The sequence below is a fragment of the Acomys minous genome (genome assembly GCF_964271855.1).
Source record: "Acomys minous genome assembly, chromosome: 13".
NCBI lineage: Eukaryota > Metazoa > Chordata > Mammalia > Rodentia > Muridae > Acomys > Acomys minous.
The window spans coordinates 20970813-20995011 of record NC_140495.1 but is presented as its reverse complement, the minus strand read 5'-3'; the positions used below and the strand labels follow the sequence as shown (position 1 = coordinate 20995011).

General features: G+C 45.2%; 1 protein-coding gene across 1 annotated transcript in view; it reads right to left on the bottom strand.

Annotated features, from left to right (window-relative positions):
* EPHB1 (EPH receptor B1) overlaps positions 1 to 24199 on the bottom strand; it is a 441689-nt gene that overhangs the window by 133931 nt on the left and 283559 nt on the right. Inside the window, exon 4 of the mRNA XM_084752229.1 lies at positions 18422 to 18577. Within this exon, the coding sequence (XP_084608355.1) occupies positions 18422 to 18577 (156 nt within the window). The remainder of the gene's footprint in view (positions 1 to 18421; positions 18578 to 24199) is intronic.

Below are 24199 nucleotides of genomic sequence, written 5' to 3'. Positions count from 1 at the left end.
ATCATCTCCTACAACCATTCTCTCCATGGGCACAGACTCTGCTTCCAGGATTGTGCTGAGCTCTCACTGTACAACACCTGAAGGTAGGGAGCTATGTTGGGGAACTCAGGTGCAAAACCCCACATCTGGGAGTTACGAATCCATGTAGTTAAAAGTAAAGGAAATGGGATGAAAAGTACTGCAGATGACACACTAGATCCATGTCTTCTGATATGATCTAGAGGTTCTGTCCTCAAGGTTTGGTCTATTCTTAGCCAATAACATTTTGAATATTGTTTCTGCTCAATTTTGTATATTCCAGGCTACTTGGCTCCAAAAAGCATACCCCAAAGGGACTACCCTAAAGGATGGGGCTGTGTATCCAGAAAAGTCTACATCTCGACCCTTTCTGAGCTTGTGATCTCTGTCTGTACTTGTACCTGTGCTTTCTGCTCTCCTGAAAGGTGGTCCTCTTACTCCCCCTTGACATACGGGCAAGGAAACCCCTTCTTATTCCTGCAAGATGTTACGTCCTCTCCTCTGTTTCTCTTTAAAAGAAAGGGTTGAGGTAGAGTTTGGGATTGAGTCCAAAGGAATGATGAAGACCTTTAAGTATTTTCCAGTCATGAAAATACAAAATATAATGTTCTTATGGATGGACAGGGTCAAGATTGTACTTAGAATAAAATGACTGCATGATAAATATAGGCTGAAGGCTTAGAGGTAGTAGGAGAGGATGATGGGAAAAATGACACTGGGATAAGGATGATGGGAAAGAGTAAGGTGTAAGTGCCCAGGAGCATGTTGGGTGGTGTGTTCAGTGTAGATCCAACATCAGTTCTCCAAAATGAGGATTCTGTCTGAGTCTCTCTATCCTCATTGCTCACCATGGCAGAGCTAATTAAAGGAGCTACAGCTGAGTGATTGGAAGGCTTCCTCCAGAAGGTGGAAAGGTCCTTGAGAGTCTACAGAAAAATAGGTAAGATCTAGGGGGCAGCGGCAGATGGGGTATTATGGGATGGAGAAGTTTTCTTTGGGTGCAAAGTATGTAGAACATTTAATGAGTTTTATTGTTATGCCTTGCACTGAGTACAGAACACGAGGAAGAAGGCAAGCTTGGCTGGAAGGTGACACAACCTGGCAGAGGACATGCCCACAACCGTTGGAGATGCATGACAGTAAACAAATAAACATGAATGCAGCTTTATGGTTCCTTGCATTTTCTTCTTTGGCAACTGATTATTTTAAAGCAAAGTCAAAACAAAACAAAAGCTTTCTTCACCCCTTTCTAGCTGCCATGGGTAGCTGTGTCACTTTCCAACCTGAGCTCAGTTCTCCTTCTCTCCCTGACCTTCTCACAAAGATGACTCTGACTCCTTCCCAGGGTGACCACACAGGTACAGAAGTCCAAAAGGAGGTCAGACAGGGACCGTCAGTGTCTCATAGGAAAGAGTTTCGTGAGCAGCAATGAGTTGTTTCAGGACTTTGGAGAGGGACTTGAGCCCTCTTGCTTCTAATGAGCCTGAGTCCAACACCATGACAACAGAGGCTATCAACAGCAGAGGTTATCAGATGTTGTCACAGGTTAAGGGGACTGCTGAAGCCATATTGGGAAGTTGAAAATAAGTTATTGAGTACATGCTGAAAAGAGGTGACACGAAATGGACAGAAAGGAGGGTTGTTATAGGATGTCAGACATCTTCCTGTCAACAACAGAAACTTGGAAGAGCTCAGGGTCGCTGGGGGTGGGGTAGGGAACAGACCAAGGATGTCTGCAATTTATGGGTGATGAGCTCTGCCTGTGTAGGGAAACAAGAAATTTTGAGATGACCTTCCAGAGGTTGAGTTAGATCAAAAGCCTCCATCAGAGAATGACGGTATACCGTCCTTTTGCAGTGTTGGTCATCTTTTGAGGATCTTCTCCTCAATATTTTGGCTGCTGCCCTGGGGCAAGGAAGAGAGAGCATTGAAACCTATGACTAATATATAGGACCCTAGAAACCATGTGAGCCCAGTCATCTTAGGGACAATTGCATGCCTTTTGGAATCAGCTTCAAATGAAGCCCTAGACCAACTTGCTTTTTCATATTAGGATGAGCCAAATCCTGCATGCTCACGGGCAAAACCAAAAGAGTGTGATTGCTCAGCAGAATTATGTAGGACTTAGAATAAATGAAAAATTAAAATGGTGCCTGTCAGTTACAATAACTTCTTTCCTGCTTTACTTTGTATTACTGTGATAATAACCATGACCAAAGGCAACTAAGAGATGAAAGACTTTATTTGGCTTATGCATCCTGACCACAGCAAAAGCCAAGGCAGGAACCTGGAGGCAGGGACTATAGAGGAACACTGCTCATAATTTGATCTTCAGGCTCATATTCAATTACCTTTTATGATATACCCATGACCACCTGCCGAGGGATGGCACCACACACAGTAGGGCTCGGCCCTCTCACACCAATCATTAATCAAGGGAATTCCCTACACATTTGTCTACAGGCCATTCTGATAGAGGCACTTTCTCAATCATGTTTCTCTCTTCCCAGATGACTCTAGCTTGTATTGGGCTGGCAAGTTAACACACGGCTTCTCTAATGACAGCTATCCATTTTATTCATTATGTTGTAATGATTACTTCAAATACAACAACACAAGCAGAACTCTGCTCTTATAGAGTTTATATTCTAGTGGAGGAGTCAGTGTTTCAAAGGGCTGATAGACACATGATATAATTGGTGGTGAAGCTCTAGTAATAAAGAAAGGAAGAGGAAGAAAGTCAATGTGCCTGGGTGGAGAAGTGAGCCTTCTCTTAGATGAGGTCATCTGAACAGACACTAGATTGCAGTGAGTCAGAAATCACTATCCAGGCCGTAGGTGGAATGTCACCCAGGACAGAGCCAGTGTGCATGCAAGTGCCACACACACAGGCCTAAAGATGGCAGAAGAGTGTAAGTCTGGTGTCTGCTGGAATACTCTCCACCTTCTTGGTTGATACCAGCTCTCTCATCAAAGCTGGAACTGAGTTGGTTGCCAGAAGTCCTCAGTACCCTCTGCCTCTCTCCTCCCAAATGCTGAGATCACAAGTGTGTATAGCCATGCCTGGCTTTTTAACACGGGTGCTGAAATCTGAGCTCAGGTCCTCATACCTGCACAGTAAGTGCTCTTGCCCCACCTGAACTATTCCTCCAGCCCCATAGTTTGACCTTTTAAGCACCATCCTATCCGTCTTGTTAATGCAAGATACAAGAGAATAAATGCAGAGGCAGACAGAGCATCCAGGAAGCCACCGTAGCCATCCAGATGAGGGACAACAGTGGCTTCGGCCAGAGTGAAGGACCAACAGAGGAAGAGTCTCGGATTGTTCTAACATTCTTTCTGTAGACATCACCAGTTTCATCCATGACTGAGTCTTTACTTTCCCTGTTTTCATGATGAAAAAGCCTGAGGATCATAGAGGCAAAATGGCTTGTCTATGATCAAAGCAGTGCCAGAGTCAAGGCGGGTCTGCTACATGGATGTATACACCTGACAACTCTTTCCTCCCAACGAGTGGTTACTTGGTGACCATGAGAACTCTTTATCTACTGGCTACTCCTTGGCCTGGCACTGATTTGTTCCCTAGAGTATATTTCTGCAGAGGCTAGTTAATGTGTAATATTATATATTATATATTAACTATCTCTCTATATATGTGGCATTTGTTCATGACTTAGTAAAACTGCTCTTCCTGACACCACAGAAGGTAAGGTCTATTATCTTCAGCATAAATAGGAGGGAACAAATTACTTGAGTCATGTTATGGAGCTGTTTAAGAGGTGCTGGCGCACAGGCTTGCCTGCAGTCCCAGTCTCTATGTGTGCAAGGCACAGGTAGGTGCAACAGCATCTAGAGGCTATAGGGAGGGGTTTGCAAGCTTATAGGAAGCACCTGCTAACAGTCATCTTGGCTCCTTCCTTTTAAGGGTAGGAGAATCCACTGTGGGTGCCCAGGGTTGTGTGAGCAAGTCTGCACACACTGTTCATTACGGCCTCTGACATACTGGGCCCATACACAGGCAATTCTCCTAATCATAACAGTAATGGGAAAGGAATGATTAGTCAAAACAGGGAGGACCCTGCTGGGAGGGATTTCAGGAGCATCAAATAGCCTGCTGGAATGAATTTCAACCACATAGTGTTTATACAGAGAATTTCTTGTTTTCCCTTCTTTAATAGAGAGAATGGGAGAGACAGATGGGCTTTGCTTCCTGGGAATAGAGACAATTTCTGTCTCAAGTCTGCACTGGAGTTGGAAGACCAGGTTTCCAAGGGTCTACAGAAACCTACAGAGGACTGAGGAGGGCTTGTAGCCTGAGGGGCAGCAGACCTCAATAAAGTGTACTCACAGCCGGTCTCAGGTCACTGTCCATTCAAGAGACGTGCAGAAAGCTCAGATGAGGAAAGAAAGAGGGGCATAAAGAACATGAGGAAGAGGAAGGGAGTTAATGTGCCTGGGTGGGGAAGTGAGCCTCCTCCTCAATGAGGTCATCTGGACAGACACTAGATTGTGGGGAGTCAGAAACCACTAACTAGACTGTGGGTGGAACATCACCCAGGAAAGAGCCAGTACCTGCAGTAATCCTGAGGAGAAAATGTGGCTGGCTGGCTAAGAAAAACCAAGAAGAGCAATGTAGCTAAAGAAAACCACTGAGTGGGGAGAGATGGGAGAAAGGCTAGAGATGGCATACCACTAAGAATCCCTGAAGATATTCCAAACCATATATATTTAAAGACATGACCTCCAGAAGTCCTTCCCTGGAAGCCTTGAAAGCTGAGCCAGGCTGTAGTCATGGCACCCCAGGCTCAAGTCCTGTCCAAGGACATTTCCCTTGTGGTCTTCTGCTAGGCTGACAATATCCTAGACCATGCTGTGCTAATGCAGGCTCAAAGGGGTTTCCTGTAGTGGGAAGCAGCAGGATTAGCCTGCCTGAGTCTTCTTGAACTGTCAAAAGACCTTGTAAAGTACTTCATTTCTGGTACTATAGGAAGATAGGTGATACATGGGCAGGGTCTCCATGGAGCTTCTCCTTCGGGCTGTCATTCCGAACTGATGCACTTGGGACATGAACTTCCTAGAATTATTCAATTGGCTCAAAGCACGTTGACTCCACCCAGAGTTCAGTGATTGTCGTTATGCAGATGCAAATGTGAAGACCAAGGTCAGGTCAGGAAACTGGGTCAAGGGCCATGGTACCGTGAATCTCAAGACTTGAAGGCTCTGCACCAAATCAGGACAGGGACAAAGATCACAAATGGTGGAAATGTAACTTGGATCCTCTAGAATCACTTTCCAAGAGCGCAGAACCCAGTAGGGCCTTCATGGTACCCAGTACACTGTGAAGTCTCGGGAATAAGGCACCAATGAAGGGAGAGTATGGACCAATCAAAGCATATGTTATCCCATTCTATTTTATCCCATCCCATCCTATTCTACTCTAGTCCATCGCATCCCATCCTCTCCTATCCTCTCCTGTCCTATCTTATTCGTTTTTCAGACAAGGTCTTATACAGTCCAGGCTGGCCTCGAACTCACTACATAGATGAGGATGGTCAGTACTTCTGATCCTCCAGTTAACCACTTCCAAAACAAAAACACAGAGAAGCTGAAAGGGTAGAAAGTCCTCTCAGGGAGCCATAGGTCACTCAAGGTCAAGTCCTAATTCTGACACTTGCTACAGACTCTAGTTCTTAGAGTGGAAAGTAATCTCAGAAGTCAGTATGTCCCAGGGGGCAAATGCCCCTCTGCTGCCTCATCCTGGTTTCTGCCTCTGTTGGATTCCGCAAGTGGGGGATGCTCACTACTCTCCTAATTACCAAATCATCTATAATGAGGAAAGTATAATGAAAAAAGTATCTATTCTCAATGTCACAACACCAATAAAATACCTAGGATCAAACCTCACAAGGCCTTTGTAATACATGTCTGAAGACAACTATAAACCTTACTGAAGAGCATAAAAGGAAACTTGACTGCCACGTCCTCAAATAAAAAGGCTCAACATCATAGAGAAGACAGTAACTTCCAAAGTGATCCATATACTCAGCGCCATCCAAGCCCCATTAAACAGGATTGCTTAATGAAATGTGTCCAACTAGCTCTAAGGCCCATCTTCAAAAGAAAGATCTTTTAGTAAGTGACGAGATGTTTTTGAGAAATTATTGCTATCCAGAGGGTTGGTTCATCAGCCATTGTGATATGTCAGAAGACTACCACCTTTAAAACTAGTATCAGAACAGACCAGGTGATCAAAAGGAAAGGGTAAAGATGACTAGGTGCAGGTGTTCAGTCTATAAGGAAGGAGGTACTTCACTTAGACGTGTACAGTTGGGTGGAGCTGATGGCAGGCCTGCATTTTAGTAATATAAACACAAATGTCAACATTGTATTCTACGAGAGGATAACTACCAGATACATGAACAGCTAAACACAAACACTTTCCCAGAGAGTGAAAAAGCAAAAGAGAAATTTTATGACAGACACAAAGTCAGCATGCAAAACCCCAATGCCAGAAAGAAATAGATGGTCAGATCTGAATCCAGAAATTAAAATACTTAGATAACAGCAGAAAATGTATCCACAATGGAGTTACAGATGAAGGGAGGCTAGAGAGCAGGGTGCCACAGGGAATTCATGGATTTCTAAAAGTCATCTTAAAAATAGAAAAGGCAAGGGTTCTGCACAGACAAATGCCAGAAGACAGAACAAACTGGCCAACAAATATATTAAACAATACCCATGCATATATATACAGAGAAATACCAGAAATTCCAATCAAAACATCTAGAAGGTCGGTTAATTTGGCACAGATTAGAAGTCTTGCCAACATCCTGGGCCACATGGGGACAAAGATGCAAACTAAATTAAATGGGTATAAATTGGTCAAGTCCTTTGGGAAAGCATGCTGGGAGTATCCACTGACTTGCTAAGTACCCATAATTCAGAAGTTCTACCTTGAGGTAAACATGTGCTCCCAAAAGTATGCTTGTGCATTACTACGGCAGGATTATTGTTTATATTAACAAAAAATGTAATGGACCTATGCTTACTCACAAGAAAATGGCCAAACTGGGAGCACATAGATGAGGGTGGATGACAAGGCTACAAGTTCTTATGTCACGAAAGACTTTGAAAAGAGCACTGATAGCAGCTTGAGGTTGAGACACAACCCCAATCAATCTAATGGAGTTGAGGGTAGACTCTGAATCTGGATCCCTACCAGGGTCTGTCGTCAACAAAAGGGGGTACAGTGAGACTATACCTGCTTGAGGAACAATGGTGACCCAGAAACATTCCCAGAAGTAGACATTGCCCTGAGGCCCAGCAGTAGCTCAGTCTCACACCTTACTCTGAGATGTGGGTTTGGTGTTCAGCTGACTTGGACCAGAATCTCCTGTTGATTGAACATGGATGGGGAGCCAGGAAGTCAGCTGGGACCCCCTGAAGGATCTACAGGTCAAGATGGTTCAGGCAGCTTCAAAAGGACAAGATGATATCAGTGTCTAGCCAAGCTAAAGGGGCTCTCCTGAATCACTTCACCTAAAATCCCTGCTACCCTCCATTTACTTGTGATTGTTTTGTTTTGTGCTGAATAATGTTGAGATCCAAGGCTCACTTCTTGTTTTTCATCAAAAACAAAAACAAAAACAAAACAAAAACAAAAACAAAGACAATTGATTGGGCACTCGAAATGTGTCCAACACTAAAGGGGTGTTTTACATGCATTTCTTAACAGGCATAAAAGACTCATGCTCATTATTTTTAGAAAAGGAACAAAACTGTGGAGAAGTCAGGTAACCTACCCAAGACCACTCACCAAGGGAGGAAGATGGAGTCAGGGATCAATCATGGATAGCATCACAGGACTCTTACTACTAAGCTGGCATGGGCACTTACTGTATCAGATTCAGAGTGGGAGAAAAATGAGATCTGTGCACCAAGAGTTTCTAGTCCAGTAGAAAGGTGAGAGTGTGCTAAGCAACCAGTACAGAATATTCCGTGTGAGAAGCGAAGCATCCTTTTCTCCAAGGATGCAGAGGTTGGCAGAGGAGAGATGCGGAGATGCACACTCTTGAATGACGGTCCTCTCCTCTGAGATGAAGTGAAGCAGAGAACCTTTGGCTTCCGCTACCATTACATCCCAGCATTCTTCTCTCATCTCTCCTTCCTTCTAGGGACTAGAACCTGTACATGTGACATCAGGGCCACTGCCCAAGACTGCAGAGGAACATTCATGTCAAGAAAGGGCCCACCGGTCATAAGAAGGACTGCATTAGGCTGACTTTTAAAGCAGGGAAAAGAGGAAATGAAATAGATAACTTAACAGCAATCCCCTCCTCCTATCTCTGGAACTTCAACCAGTGCTCAAGTCTTTGAAAACAAACAAACAAAAAAAACAAAAAACAAAACAAAACAAAAAAAAAAAAAAACCAAAGACTAAGGATCTGCAGGAAAGTACATAGTCAGGGAAGCCAGTCTGTATTTCCTTGTACAGTGACCTACAGAAAAGGGGGTCGTAATGACGTAAATAGATGTCCACAGAGCAAACTACAAAAGGGACATAAATACATGCATACTGAATGGTTCACAACAATGACTCCACTGCCTCAGCCCCTATCTCAAGGGGTGGAAGGGGTGGGGAAGGAGCACGGTGGGAAGAGTGCTGCTTATGTAACCATGACCGCCTGCATTCAAATCACCAGCAACCGCATGACGAAAGCCAGGCATGGTTATCCACGCTTACAGGTAAGTATTAGTGGAGGAGATGGGCAGACACAAGTGGATCCTAACACTTCACTAGCTAAGTCTAGCTGAAAAGCAAGTGTCCTGTATCTAAAGGCAATACGGCAGAGAGTAACAGAGGATGACACAGCATCCATCCTTCTCCAGAGTCTTGACATGCAGAGGCACTCACAGTCACACACTCATGTGGATATACCCCCCCACACTCTCTCTCTCTCTCTCTCTCTCTCTCTCTCTCTCTCTCTCTCTCTCTCTCACACACACACACACACACACACACACACACACACCACACATATGCATATGCATACACACACACTCTCACTCACACCACACACATATGCATATGCATACATACACACACACATACACACACACATACACACACACACACACACACACACACACACACACACACACACAAGTGGGAAGGGACAGAAAAAGAAGTGTAATGTCATCTTCTGACCTCCACACACCATGCAATAGTGAGAGGACCTGTACACACAGAGACAAAACCAAGAAAAGACAGTGAAAAGTTCAGAAGGAGTTAGAAGAGTGACAGTGGCTTGAGGCTGGCAGGAAATGCTATGCTTGAGGAGCTAGGTTAAAAATGATATGAAGCCAGTGGAGGTGGTTGTGAAAAGATAAAACGCTTTTTTCTTGAACATGGAATTCAGTAAGCATTGGTTCTCAATGATCAACCAAACGTGAGCACAATGTCTAAGTGTGGGAGGAGGTCCCAACACAAGGCCTGCGTTCCCTTTCAATGACGGGTGATGGGGCTTGCAATGGAAAGGGACCATTTAGCACCATGTCTGAGCTGCCCATCAACCCAAATATTTACAAAAAATAAAAGAGGGAGAATCCTTTCTCGGGGTTGCCAGAGAAAGAAAGCGGGCATAGAGAAGCTTGTTGGTGCTGCTCTAGATGTTCTCAATCTGCTACCTCGAGAGCTCTTACCACAAAACACTGAAACACAGTCACCAGAAGAGCTCAGCTATTAGCTTGAAAGTTCAAGCTAACCAAGGCCTCATAAGGGCTAGACTCACTTGGGTCAAACAACTGTGAAAAGAAATTTTAGATTACAGGAGTGTAAGAGCGCATTTACACAGGCAGTGCTGACCCCTCTCCTAACAGGAGCAACAGTTATAAATAGCGCGTGGCTTGCAGCCACCTTCCTTCCACGCTGCATCCACATGTGCAGACCATCTACCCACCTGGCACAGGGTGTGAGCCCAGAGCCAGGTTTTAGGAAGCATCTTGTTCTGGCTCTTGTTGCCTTATGACCTCTGCTTGGATTTTCTTTAAGAAACAAAGCAAAACAGAAAGGAAAGTATCTCCCTGTGGGAGGTGGGGTACATAAGGTGGCTCAGTAGGTAAAGAGCTTGCTGCGCAAGCAAAAGGAGCCCCCTTTTGCATGGATGTAAAAGCAGGCACAGTGGCACACCCCTGTAACACCGGCACTAGGAAGTGGACACAAGCAGACTCCTAGCCAGTCTAGTCAAATCAACGAGCCCCAGGCCCTGTGGGAGACCTTATCTCAAAAACTATGGTGGAAGATGCTGATATTGGACTCCACGTGAACATGCACACATATGTATACACATATGAACACATACACATGAAAATTATTGAATTGAAAACCAAATTACCTTTTAAAAGTGCAACATACATAGATGCACACATTTGAGTGACATCAAACCTCTCTTGCTGTACAGTGAGGCATCCTCCACCAAAACCATGGTCAGCAAAATGTGAGCTAGTTTGAAGAAAGCAGCTTCCTGTAAGTATACTGACAACCTTAGCTTACAGGGCAATGTGTAAGAAAAGACTGTCTTTTGGAAATTATTTAAAAGCATCTCCAATGCCGAGCATCCAGACAAGCAAGCAGTTCCCAACTGATAACGCTGGCTTCCCATCCTTGGTGAAGAGTCTTGATGCCATACAGGGCTTTCCTGCCCATCTTCTCCAAGAGTCTCTCCCTATAATCTGCAGCCTCAGTGGGCTGGGGCTGAGGAGTGAGGCCCGAGGCCCATCACCCACCCTCTGAGCTCTCCATATAAGCTCTCAGCTCCCTGGGCACATGTGCTCCCAGGTTTCCATTCTGGCCTCTGCCCCAGCTCTCTCTCATCCCGTTAATGCTGCGCATCATGGTTCTGCACGCTGCTCTGATCATCTTAGTAAGAGCTGCATGAAAAGACAGGATAATGCAGGTTTGTTTACTCAGGGGCCAGTGAGACCTAAGACCACACCAGCACACAGACCCCTCCACACACTCACACATACTCTTATACAAGTCAGCTCACACACACTCATACCTACGCACAGGTACTCTCACACAGTCCCACAAAAATCTATTCACAGACACACATACATACACACATTCACATATGCTCTCACACAAACCTACTTTCACACACACACACACACACACTTATACACACATTCCCATAGGCACACTCACACACTCACATTCCCCTGAACACACTACATTCCTACGTAGGCACATATACTCCCAGAGCTAACCCTCCTACGTTCACACATATCTATACTTACATGTAGACACACACAGAGGCATAAGCACACACTCACACATATACACCAGGGTACTCATGCACACATTCACATAGACACACTCACACAAGCCAACTCATACAATCACACTCATATAGCCACACTTACAGACAGGTACACACAGGTACATTTTCACGAACACGCACATGTATATTCACACAGGCACACTCATACAGAAGTACACAGAAGTATACTTTCATGTACAAATATACACATGCACACAAATACATATTCACAAACTCACACAGGCACACAGAAGTATACACAGCTATACTTTCATGAACATCCATCCACAGTCACATACAATATATATGCACACACTGATATAGGCATACTCACACAGGTACACGCAACATGCACGCTCACATAGGCATACCGTCACCCACACATACATGTCCATTACAACATCGGGCACACTTACATAAGCACATTCCCACATGTGCACTCCCACAAATACATAGACATGTGCACACTCCGAGGCACATAAAAAGTACACACACAAAAGCACATTTACACTCACACATATGCAGGCAAATGTGCATGCAGGCAGCTCGGCCATGTATGCACAAAGCTTAGACAATTAAAAAGATGAAACATGAACCTAGAGAAAAGAATGAGCGAGGGGGTTCTTGACCCTTCCCATGAGAGTACAGCAGCAGACTGCTACCATCTCACTGTGAGTTTCACAACTCCCTGCCTCTCAGCTCTCCTCCAGAGGGTGGCATTGGCTAAGTGAGGCCTGAGTTCTCATCCTGGGGTGTGAGTTCCATCTTAGTTGATTTTTTTTTCCAATGAGGGAGCACCATTTCCCAAAAGCTACAGAGTCTATGCCAGCTCACAGTGCTAGAGCCAGACCCATTGCCCCTAACTCCTGCCACTCAGCTTTCCTGCCTCTCTACGGGTCAGAGGTAGACCAGGGTTGGCCTCTAGGGAGACTTAAAGGGGTGGCTGCCATTGTACTTTCTCTCCTGAGTCACCTTGAAGGCACTCGTTCATTCTATTTCTCTGCCCAAAGCTGCCAAGGGACACCTCAATGCATTTGAAGAAGGAATAAAAGAAACAGGACAAGTTCCAGCTTGCCTCTGTGATCCATCAAAATTTCTCCCGTGTGGGTGACAGAAAAAAGAGATTTTTTTGCGGTCAGAAATGTAACAAGGTAATTATTTTCACACCAGTCCTTCTGCATGGTTTTTCACAGACAGCAATTTTATAAGGCATAATTATCTATTTTCGTTTGCTTCATAAATTCCTCCTTTCCATTTCGTCCCCCAGTAAACTAGAAATTATTTAAAATGAAGCCGTGCAACTCGACGCTTGGTTTCACTCCGCTGTGCACTTCCTCCTATCTTCCTGTGTGCTCCCTCTGGCTGCCCCTGTCACGGTCCCTTACCATCTGACCTTCTTCTGTCATTTGGAGGAGGCGGTGAGTCCCAGCTCCCTCAGAACCAAAAGGCTGAGCCAGGTGAGGGTGGCACACACCTGCAATCTCAGCAGTTGGGAGGCAATGGCAGTAGGATCAAGAATTCAAGGTCATCCTTAGCTACATAGGGAGTTCAAGGCCAGCCTAGGTAACAGGAAACCCCACCTTTACAAAAGAACTGAAGTCCAGCTTTGTGGGCTAATGCTCCTGATGAGCTTCTGGCTCCAACGGTCCCAAGTGACACAGGCCTACATGTTCTCAGGCGCTTCACCTGTGCCTTTTCCTCTCTCCTGCAGTATGCCTAGATAGAGGAGCTCAACTGCTCACTTGTTGTCACCAGGGATCTTCAGGCCACGGGTGACCATGTAGCTTATGGGCAGCCAATGGGCTCTTCTCAGGACTGAAGCCACACATGCTACCCCCACTCTAAAGACGTCACTTTTACTTCCAGATCTCTGGCATCCTCTTCTGCTGGAAGCTTCACTATCTTCTACACGCTTCACACTTTCCAGGGATATAACCAAAGCAAGTTCTAGCGTCGATTGGGAGTTTACTATGAGCCAGGCACTGGGCCAAAGATGCTATCGTACGATTTTGCTTAATCCCCATAACAACTCGGAGAGGCATACATACAACAACAGTATGAGAGCGTGAGAAGGGAAAGGGGATGAAGGGAAGGGAGGAAATGAGGCCAAGGTCACAGAGATGTAAAATGAAGCTCCTAAGTCTGTCTTGGAGACTCTGTATGCAAATGCTGAGTCTGTGTGCTTCCTCAGGACCCTCTCAGGATTAGAACATCTTAGCCACTCCCAGACTTCTGGGGGTCTGGGGACTCTGGGCAGCGCACCAGGTGAGCAGCAGAAGAATCCTGAGATGTGTTTAGTCTTTGTTCTCTCTCTTTCTCAGTACATAGTCCTTAAAGTCCTTATCATCTACACAGTAGTCAGACAACTGAACCCGGGCAGTTTCAGAATGAGGACTGGGCATTGGAGGTAGGATTATGAGGGTAGGACTGTCCATGCCCCCAGTCTTGGAGTAAAGGGGCTGAGGATTCAATTAATTACCAATGGCTAAGAAAGTAGACAAGTTCCATAAAATCCTCCCAAAACACTGGATTCAGAGAGAGAGAGAGAGAGAGAGAGAGAGAGAGAGAGAGGGAGGGAGAGGGAGTCTACCTAGTTCTATGTGCTTCTTCTAGTGTGGCAGCTCCAGTCTGCCCCTGAGCGCTCATGTACCCACCCCCTTTGTGATATTCTTTTAAAAAATATTTTACTAATTTATTCATATTACATCTCAATTGTTAGCCCATCCCTTGTATCCTCCCATTCCTCCCTCCTTCTCGCTTTCCCCCTCCCTCCCCTATGTCTGTGACTGAGGCCACATGTGCTTGGGTACATTAGTCAAATTGAAACTGGGGCTTATGGGAACCTCAGTTTAGATAGTTGACTGGTCAGGAGCACAGGTTCAACCACTGGGGGATTCTGATTAATATCCATAGGTGAAGAGACGCCTTGGGGACCAGTTCCTCAACTTGTAGGATCCAGGCTCACGCTTTAGGTAGATGGTGTGAGACCCCAGATGGATTAGTGAATATGTAGTTGGTGCCCACTGAGGCAGGATTGCTTGTTTGCTGATAGGGAGAAATGCCCAAACATTTAGAGGCTCCAGCAACCTTCAGTGTTGAGTGTGTTGTAGAGGCATGAAAAAAAAAAAATTGGTGGATTGGCATCTCCTAGAGTCCTGATGGGGATGTAGAAACCTTGCTTACTAGAGCACAGCAAGCTCCAAGCTCAGAACTGGATCCTCAGCCTACACCCTTCTGGGCCTTCATCCTTGTTAGTGGGACAGCATTGTACCTGGCCTCCTCCTTAGTCTCCTCCTTCTTCTCCAGCCCCTTCTGTAAGTGACCCTTTGGGACCTACCCACTGATGGTGAATCAACAGTGTCCAGATCACGGTCAAGGAGGGAAGGGGGTTAGTTGAAGCCCACTTTCAATTGCTCCCTCCAGAGCCCACCTCATCCTGTGCTTGGCTTAAGTTGGTAGGATGAGGTCACTTGGGAGTGTACGTGAAAGTGTTGGGCCAGGGCTGGGTGAGGATCCCTTAGCCAGGCACTCTAACGTCAGAGATATAATCCATGCAGCCCTGGGAAGAAGAGGAGAAAGAAGGAGACGAAAGGAATGAAGAAATAAAGGAATGGCAGAAGAAAGGGAGGAGGAAGGAAGGAAGGAAGGGAGGGAGGAAGGAAGGAGAGAGGGAGGGAGGGAGGGAAGGAGGAAGGGAAGGAGGGAGGGAAGGAGAGAGGAATTTGGTGTCTGCAGGCCTGCAGAAGTCATATGAACTCAGACTCTATGAGAATGAATGGCCCACTCTGCCTGTGTCTTTGAGGTCACTAAACTCCATACTTCCCTTTTAATCCTGCCTTAGGATGCATCCACACACCCTTCACTTCACTGATGAGGCTCAAAAAACAATTCGGACAGGCAAGGTTCCCAGGGTCTCTCAGCCATCAAGGGAATTTTTGAGTCTCCTAGAAGATACAAAAGAAAATGCAAAAATGCCCAAACAAGGCTACAGAATTTCCCACTGTCAGTGTTTAGATGGGAATACATGAGAAGTTGTATGTGCCTATGTTCATGTATGGGCAGGGGTGTGTGTGTGTGTGTGTGTGTATGCATGTATATACATATATGCATATATATGTATGTATGTGTGTGTATATAATTTTTATAGGAAGGTGTGAACTGCTGATATACAACCATTTGAAGACAATGGCCACAAGCTAGACCTGAGGTCCTTCAACACTGGAGGCCTCGGCTGGCTCTTGGACTCTCCTGTCTGCTCTGTCCTCTGCTTCACAGAATCAGAACATGACAGGTGGACACTGTCCCCAGGAATTTATAAATACAGATCTTCTTTATCTTCAGTGCCCAGGCAGCCAATAGTTCCTTTATGATAGGACAGACAGAGCCTTGATTTTACAAGATGAACCAGCTCTCCCGACCCCTGGCTTCCAGCAGCCCCTTTCAGGCTGGGCTCTGGCCCCTGCACACTTGTCTCACTAGGCCTGCTGGGTTAGCTAGGAGCCCCAAGGCCACAGTGCAGGGCTGTGTCTTTCCTCAACAGCTCTAGATATTCTCCTTGTATCTGAAAAATTATTTACTGTGGTGATGTGCCGTGCCTTTTTAAGAGAACAGATGGCACCTCCAATTAGAATGCTTTTAAAGGAAACCCTAATGAGAATATAAAAGCCAACAAATTGACTTTTTCATACAGTACTTCCCTGGCACACAATAAATCAAATATATAATGAGACTCAGGGAAATAGTCGCTTTATTTATACACGTTTTGCCTAGCATTGTGTTGTGCCCATGTCCTGCCCTCAGAGTCTTTTCACCAAGTGCCTGCCCCTCCAATGTGTCCAGGGGCTGTCCTTGGTCCTTCCTGCCATAGTCAAGTGTGCTTTGATCTAGCAGTTTCTAGTCTGAGGCTTCCCTCTATATCTGAAGCCCCACGAAAAGGATGCATGTAAAGGGACAATAGGCAAGGTGACATGCTCCCTCCCCATGTGGATAAGAACGGAGAGTATAGTGGAACCCTAGAGCTGGCTGGACCAGAGGTTGGAGGGGCAAGCCTGCATGGTCTAACTTAAAGAAAGTCTCAGGATATGTATGGGTAAGTGTGGAGTAAGGAGGCCCATGGTCAATCGAGAGGCATTGAAATGTTCATATTTTCCCAAACAACTGATCCCATAGACTCAAGTCTATCAGGTAGGAGGGAAATAAGTGAGAGAAGACAGAACCACGCTGGCATTCTGAGCCTCTGGCCCTTGGCCTGACTTCTTCCATGTAACATTATCATGAGGGTGGGTAAGTTCACAATTTGCTTCCTGACATGGGAAGCTAAGGGCCCACATGAGAAGTTGATCTGCAGAGGGAGCCTGGCCAGAGGGAAGAGCTGTGAACCGAAGCACAAGGGCAGAGCTACCAGGAGGGAAGCTGCTGGAAGTCGGGTGGACGCTTTAGCTGTTGTGTAGGCCGGTGTTTGGTCTGGTCACCCAAGTAGTGAATTAGCATCCTTAATGATATGTAAAGTATATTAAGCATTGCTTTTTAGACTCATGGAAGACTGCTTTCTAGGGAGCCCTTTGAAATCATAGGAGGAGACAACACCTCAGAAAGATGGGGACTCTGGGCAGCAAAAGAGAAATCATTTCTGACCATCTCCACCCACCTGAAGAGGAAGGAAGGGAAAATCAGTTTACAAGACGATGAGCTTTTCCTCGGCTCAAATCTATAAGCATCGATTGAGCTCAGGACCTTGATCTAGAAGATGCTTTCATTTCTCCTCTGCACCCAGCAAAGGTTACATATGCTACAAGGCCAAGGCTGAGAAATTCTTCTATCTGGTACAGTTATTTTTTTTCCTGTCCATCAAACTGTAAGTTTATATATGAAATATACCTCTGTGGCACTCTTCACTGGGCTGAGAGGGAACCAGTCCAAGGGGTGTAAGGGAAGGTGCATGCTCACAGTAAGCCACGCCAAAGCATCTACTGCAGAAGAAAGATGTAGTCTGGTTACAGGCTAACCTGCAGTATTGATCCCAGAATGCAATGGGAATACTGAGAAGCGAGAGTATCCCTGCTTCAGGCCATTAACACTTAGAGAAGGAAAAGTTGTGTAAAGTGCTGATCAGGGAGAACCAAGTTCCCTGACTCCTGTGCTTCTGGGAGAGAAGACCAGGAGGAAATTATCTTTTCCCTTTCTGGAGAGTACAGCTGTTCTCTGCTTTCAGGAGAATGGCTGTTTTTCTTTCCATGGCAGATAATGGGAGAGTGGATATAGCTGATGCATTAACCCCCAGTCTCTAGAATTTAGGACACTGAGATGGACACTGTAGTCAGGCTTCTTGTCTCGTCATTTGTCAGGAGCTCAGATATTAGACACCACAGGGGACACAGGGGATGAATATGTAGGCCTGATACACAAGGACTTTCAGTTAGTAGCTAAGGTGATTACAGAGTAAATGGACAATTAATAAAACTATGAGAACTTCAAGAGAAGCAGACATAGGGAAGACACACTGAAGAGTGATTTTTCAACTATAGGGAGGGATGTCTTGGAGGAGGCAACTGCGGGAGTTACAAGTTACTACAATATATGAGTAGATCTTGACTTTTGCACCCTAAGAACTCTTTAACTGGGCAGTTTTAAAACCTGGTAGAGTTGTCCAGGGTGTGTGTGAGAGGAAGACTCTCACATTGGAAAGATGGGAATGAAAGAATACAATGTTAACCAAAAGTATGCTGCTGAGGAGAGAGAGAGAGAAAGAGAGACAGAGACAGACAGACAGACAGAGAGAAAGAGAGACAGAGACAGAGACAGACAGAAAGACAGACAGACAGACAGACAGACAGACAGAGAGAAAGAGACAGAAAGACAGAGAGTCAGAGAGAGAGAGAGAGAGAGAGAGAGAGAGAGAGAGAGAGAGAGAGAGAGAGAGAGAGAGAGGAGCAAGCTGGATGCTCCATTTCAGCACCATGGCCAGTGCCCCCGCTTAGCATTTCCTTGGGAAGATGACCTGGTCTCTCCCCTGCTCCAGGTCCACCATTTTCACAGTCAAGGAACTAGACTCCCCAGCCCAGCTCCCCTTACTAGACACTTACTAGTGCACGCCACTTCTGGGGGATCAAAGTCTGCTCGGTAATAGCCAGTCCGGCAGGTGCAGATGGGAGACGCCTCTGAAGGGGAGCGGCTGTTGGAGGGGCAGTGGGAGCAGCCTTCAGCTTCCTGGCTGGCCTTGAAGGTCCCCGCAGGACAGGCTACAACACAAAGATCATGTGAGAGTTAATGGGAGAATGGCAACGCGATTACCCTTCCCTGGAAACGGAAAATGAAGGTTTTGCCATCCTGTAAAACACAAGGATGCTGAGTTACCTCCTCACACCAAGATTCACAAGGTGAGCATCTCAGATGGAGAAAATTCTGCCTAATATTTCAGTTCTCCAAACATCTTGACAAATGGCCCTTCTCACTTGAACAAAGTGAAAAGTGATTTTTCGGCTCTCAGGCATGTCAACAGATTTTATTGGTAAGCTGAGTCTAATGTGTATTCCGGGTGCTTGGTACACAGATGTCTATTTATTCCTCCTACCTTAACAGTCAGGGCCTTGCCTTGAACCCTTGAAAAAGGAATGTAGCCTTATAGTCTCAGATGAAAAGGGGTCTCTGTTGGCAATGACCAGACTTCTGATTCTTATTCTTCTATATCATATTGCAACAAACATGAGGAGCACTGAGATGTGCTCATAGCACTTGCTATGAAAGATGGTTAAAGTATTAGAACTCACAGCAGTTCTTTGCAGAAAAACTAACGTGATTTCAAAGTCACTGCCTTAAGAGCATCATTCTACCTTAATTGCATTTTGTTACGATTTTGAGGGCGGGGCAAGTAAAAGACATGGCTTTACAGGCAGCTTGTGTCATGTGCTTAAAGAACAACTGGTATAGCTTGATGCTTACTCAGGGTGTCCTCAATTTCGGGCATCTCTTTTATTTCTTGGATAGCCCAGCTGTTAAGAGTTATGCCCTGCAATGTTTGTCTCCATACTGTCCAACAGGCTATGGCCATGTCTCATCTACTGAGACCCAAGATATGCGATCTTATCCTTGCAGACCCCATAAACTATAATCCCATCTTCCCTATTTCTCCCCCAAAGCCTGTCTTTACCACTTCATTCCTTATTTCTTCCCTATACCCCTAAAAAAAACAACTCTGATTAATTCTTCCTTAAGATAGGGTAGAACTTAACTGCCCAGTCAATTTATTTGGATTTTCTACAAGCCCTCAATAATCCATTCAACAATTATTCACTGTGCATCTTTTGAGACTCTGCTGCAGGGGCCACAAGTTGCCTTTGAGGAGCTGTGGCCACACTATTTGTCTTAGTTTGGGTTACTACTGCTGTTACGAAAGACCACATCCAAAAGCAAATTGGGAAGGGATGTGTTTACTCCACTCACAGTTCTATATAACAGTGTAATCATCAAAAGCAGTGAGGGCAAAAATTCACACAGTATAGGCACCTGGAGGCAGGATCTGATGCAGTAGTCGTGAAAGAGTACTGCTTACTGGCTGGCTTTCTAATAAAACCAAGGACCACCAGCCTAGGGTAGCCCCACCCACACTGGGCTAGGCCCTCTCCCATCAATCACTAATTTAAAAATGCCCTACAGCCTTGCCTTTCCCACAGCACCATATTATGAAGACATTTTCTTAACTGAAGCTCCCTCCTCTCTGATGACTCTTGCTTGTGTCAAGTTGACATAAAGCGAGCCAGGACACTATTATAGTACAGTGTGATTGTCGCCTGAGCAGAGCTGTTGTAAAGGCTTCCACTTATATGAAGCTCATCTTCTCAAATATATTGTTCCCTCCTGAAATGTGTGGAGGATTCTTTAATAATAGCAGTAGCCACCATCTGTTAACTTGCCTTAAGTGTTTTACATACATTACTCTATGGGGTGGCTATTATTATCTCCATTTTGCTAATGAGGAAATTGGGATGTGAAGAGGTTCAAAACATTCTCAGGATCACTCAGTGGGAGAAATGGTGGTGATGGTACACATGTAAGCTATTTTAAAAACATCTACCACTTCGCTGCCAAGACAAGAAGAAAGAACAGTCTCTTGTGCTGGGATTCCTCCATCCGCTGCTCACTTGAAGTGAGGAGACAGTCTAAAGTTACACTGGATGTACCCTGGATGGGAGCCCATTGTAGGTTGGAGGAAGATTCTGTGAAGTGGAATATTCTGAAATGGTGTAACCCAACTACATTCCATGGAATACAAATTCTTTGAGTTGTCAATGCCTATTACTTACAGAAAATATGGACCTAAATATAAAGAATGAGGTTCATTGTTTACTGCAGAATGTCTTAGCACTTCAAAACACAAGGTCTTGAATGCCAGGCTTTTTTCCCCTCTCTTTTCCCCCAAGAAGGCCTCTTCTGCAGTGCATCCCTTGGGACTCACATTCCCCGGAACACACAGGGTACGCTGTTGTTTCACAACTGTTGGGCAAACAATAATTGCCGTTGTAACCCACGTCAGAAATAGGCCACTCACTGACCCATGTTAACACATTCAAAAGAAAATCTATGTAGCGAGAAAAAGAATACATTTGAATTTTCAAACAAAAGAATCAATCAATAGAACCCAAAGCAGAAAGCATCAACTGCCATACTTGGGTCAGCCTAAAATCTAGCTTACTAATCTGCCTTTCTGAGCCCATTCACTCTGAGCTCTCTCCTTCTGTCTTGCCCCTTTTCCCTCTCTACACCTCACTCTTCTTTCCTGAATAAGTCTTCACCCCTCTGCATTGAGTCTCATAGTGTCCCCTACCCTGCCATATTCTGTTGCTTCCATGCAGCAGGATGCCTTCCTGGAAAAAGGGAGGGGAGCTGGTTGACTACTCATGCATTCATGTTCAGTCACTGCCACACTGTAATTTTCTTAATGTACTGGTCCAAGAACAAAGTGTTTTCACTTTCTTCTCAGCACTTAAAAGCCACCTCGCGTTACATTTAATAAGTTAACAGCATAAACAGTCATCCTGATATCCACAAGTGGAAGTGGGGTTTGAAAATGCCTTTCCCTGAGATTTCTGATGAAGGAATGGGAGGCCCCTGTTCTGGGTGACTGGGTATCCAAAGAGAGGAACTAGAGAGGAGAGGGTAGGGTGCAAGCTAACCTATTTGTTTATTTGTTGTGTGTGTTGTTTGTACACTTCTCTCTGTCTCTCTCTCTCTCTGCCTCTCCCTGTCTCTCTCTGTCTCTCTCTCTCTCTTTCTCTCTGTCTCTCTCTCTCTGTCTTTATCTGTTTCTGTCTTTGTGTGTGTGTGTGTGTGTGTGTGTGTGTGTGTGTGTGTGTGTGTGTGTGACAGAGACAGAAACAGAGAGAGAATGAATAGAGGTACAAGTGCACTATTTGTACATTAATGTGTACACATGTACATGTGGAGACCAGAGATCAAAAGTGGGTATTTTCCTCAATCACTGTCCACCTTTCTTTTGACACAGGGTCTGTTGCTGGACATGGAGCTCACCAAGTCTGCTAGGATGGCCAGCCTATGAGTTTTAGGAAGCTTCCTGTCTCTATGTGTGCCCACACCACTGAGGTTACAGACATGTGCCATTGTACTCTGCTTTTTATGTGGGTTCTAGGGATATGAACTCAGGTATTCATGCTAGCATACCAAGCACTTGTCTTACTAAGATATCTCCTCAGAACCCCCCAACCTGGACATTAGAGAGAGGTCCAGAAACAGTTGAAGGAAAGAGGTCTTAGGAAGATCTGACTCTATATTCCCCAGGGAACTGAGAGCTGGGCAATAGCCACAGCGTCCTAGTTCTGACTTCTGCATTTGCTGACTCCCACCAAGGTGAACATCTGTGAGTGATAACACCACTCAGAGCCTCAACTTACCCATCATATAAAATATCTATGTATACTGCTCACAACTCACAGGCCAGTAGCATTTAATAGACTTAAACATGTGACAGACATAGCTAGCACACAAAGATAGCTCCCTTCAACCCAGTTTACACACTCCTTTTTGAAGGTCAAGTTTTCTTGAAAAGGCTTTACGATTCAAAGTCAGAATAGACATTTGGAGCCCCAAAGAAGGCATTAAAGTCTTAGAAACAAATGAGGAAAATGTGTTTCTGCCAAGACTCCTCCCGTCTAGATGATTGGTGAATCATTAAATCTATAAGATGCATTTTACCTATAATTTCAAAATATTCACATTTCATGTATTAACATTTTAATAAAATATATGTCCAATCTCAAACTTATAAGGACCGTCTTTCTAAATTCTGCACTGAAGTTTGAGATTGCAATGTTTAATCATGCCAGCACAATGCTTTCTCATACAGTTTATGCTTTAAATAACTGTTAAAGCGACAGGCTAGTCTGCAAAACCTTTTAAACTCATCTTGTATCAGATTCCACTAATCAGAAGTAGATGTTGACACTGTTGTTTCTTACTAAGAAAAATAAGTAAGAAAAGCATACTTCCCTTGAGGAAAAACAGCTTTAATTAGAAATGATAAGTGGACTGTTTGAACCCATTCTGCCAAAGAATATATAGACCTATAGACTGAGGGAATGAATGTGAAGGGCCTTCCAGGCTGGATAAGCATGGTTTGGTGGGCAAATGTGTGCTATGCAACTGTGAGGAGCTGTATTTGGGACTCCAGGACAGAATCCTAGTGCTCCAATAGTGGGATGAGAGGCAGAGACAGGAGAATCCCCAGGATTTCACAGGCCAGCTAGCCTGCCACATGCAGTGGGATAAGAGTAAAAAAGTGCCTTAAATGAAGTAGAAGATGAGGACAAACATTCTAAGCTGCCCTATGACCCTCTGACTTCCACATGAGTACCATAGCATGCATCTGCCCCTCCCAGGAACATGTGCATACACACTCACATACATGTCACACACTCGTGCACTTGCCTGTCGGAGTGGGGGGAGGAGAAGAGGGAAAGAGAGAGATGACTGGTTAAAAAAAAAAGAAAGAAAATATTGTTAGCCACATGCGAACACTTTTGATGAGCACCTCCCTCATGATGAGCATCTCCATCATGATGAGCACCTCCATCGTGATGAGCACCGCCATTGTGATGAGTACCTCCATCACGATGAGCACCTCCATCACGATGAGCACCTCCATCATGATGAGCACCTCCATTCAGCCACTGTTTGCTGAGGACCTACTGGAAGCCAGGAGACATGCTAGAGGAATGTGTGTGCAAACGGAGTTGTGGGCTTTAGGGGCTCCCTTTATGATGGGGTGAAGCAGACAATAGGACATTACTCTTAAAGCAGAGCTATGCTTGTCTGTACATTAGGGACCAGTCATCTAGGACACACTCATTTAGGGAATCCAACCCTTATAAGATGAGGACCACATGAAGCATCTTCCTAGGAAGCAAGGTTCAGGAAGGGAAGACTAGGGATGAGACTCGGTCTGTAGTGTGCTTGCCTAGCATGCGTAGCGCTGTTGGCTTGATCCCCGGCCCTTCATCAGCCAGACAAGGTGACGCATACCTGTAATCGCAACACTTGGGAGGGCAAGGCAGGAGGATTAGAAGTTCAAAGTCATCCTCAGCTCAGGGACAGCCTGGAGTGCAGGAGACTGTCTCCACCAAAAATGATAAAAGATTCAGAAGTGCGGATGATGACAGAGCAAGAATTAAGGAGGTGGAAGAACTGGGGAGGTCAGAGAAGACCTGGGCAAGGAGAACGTGATCATGATGACAAGGGTGGGTGGGAAGTCACTCACGCTTCCCCGTGTACTCCTGGAATATCGTGAGACACCATTGCATAAAGCTGCATTTCTGACACAGGAGGGGACCACAACTGTCTTATTTCTTTTG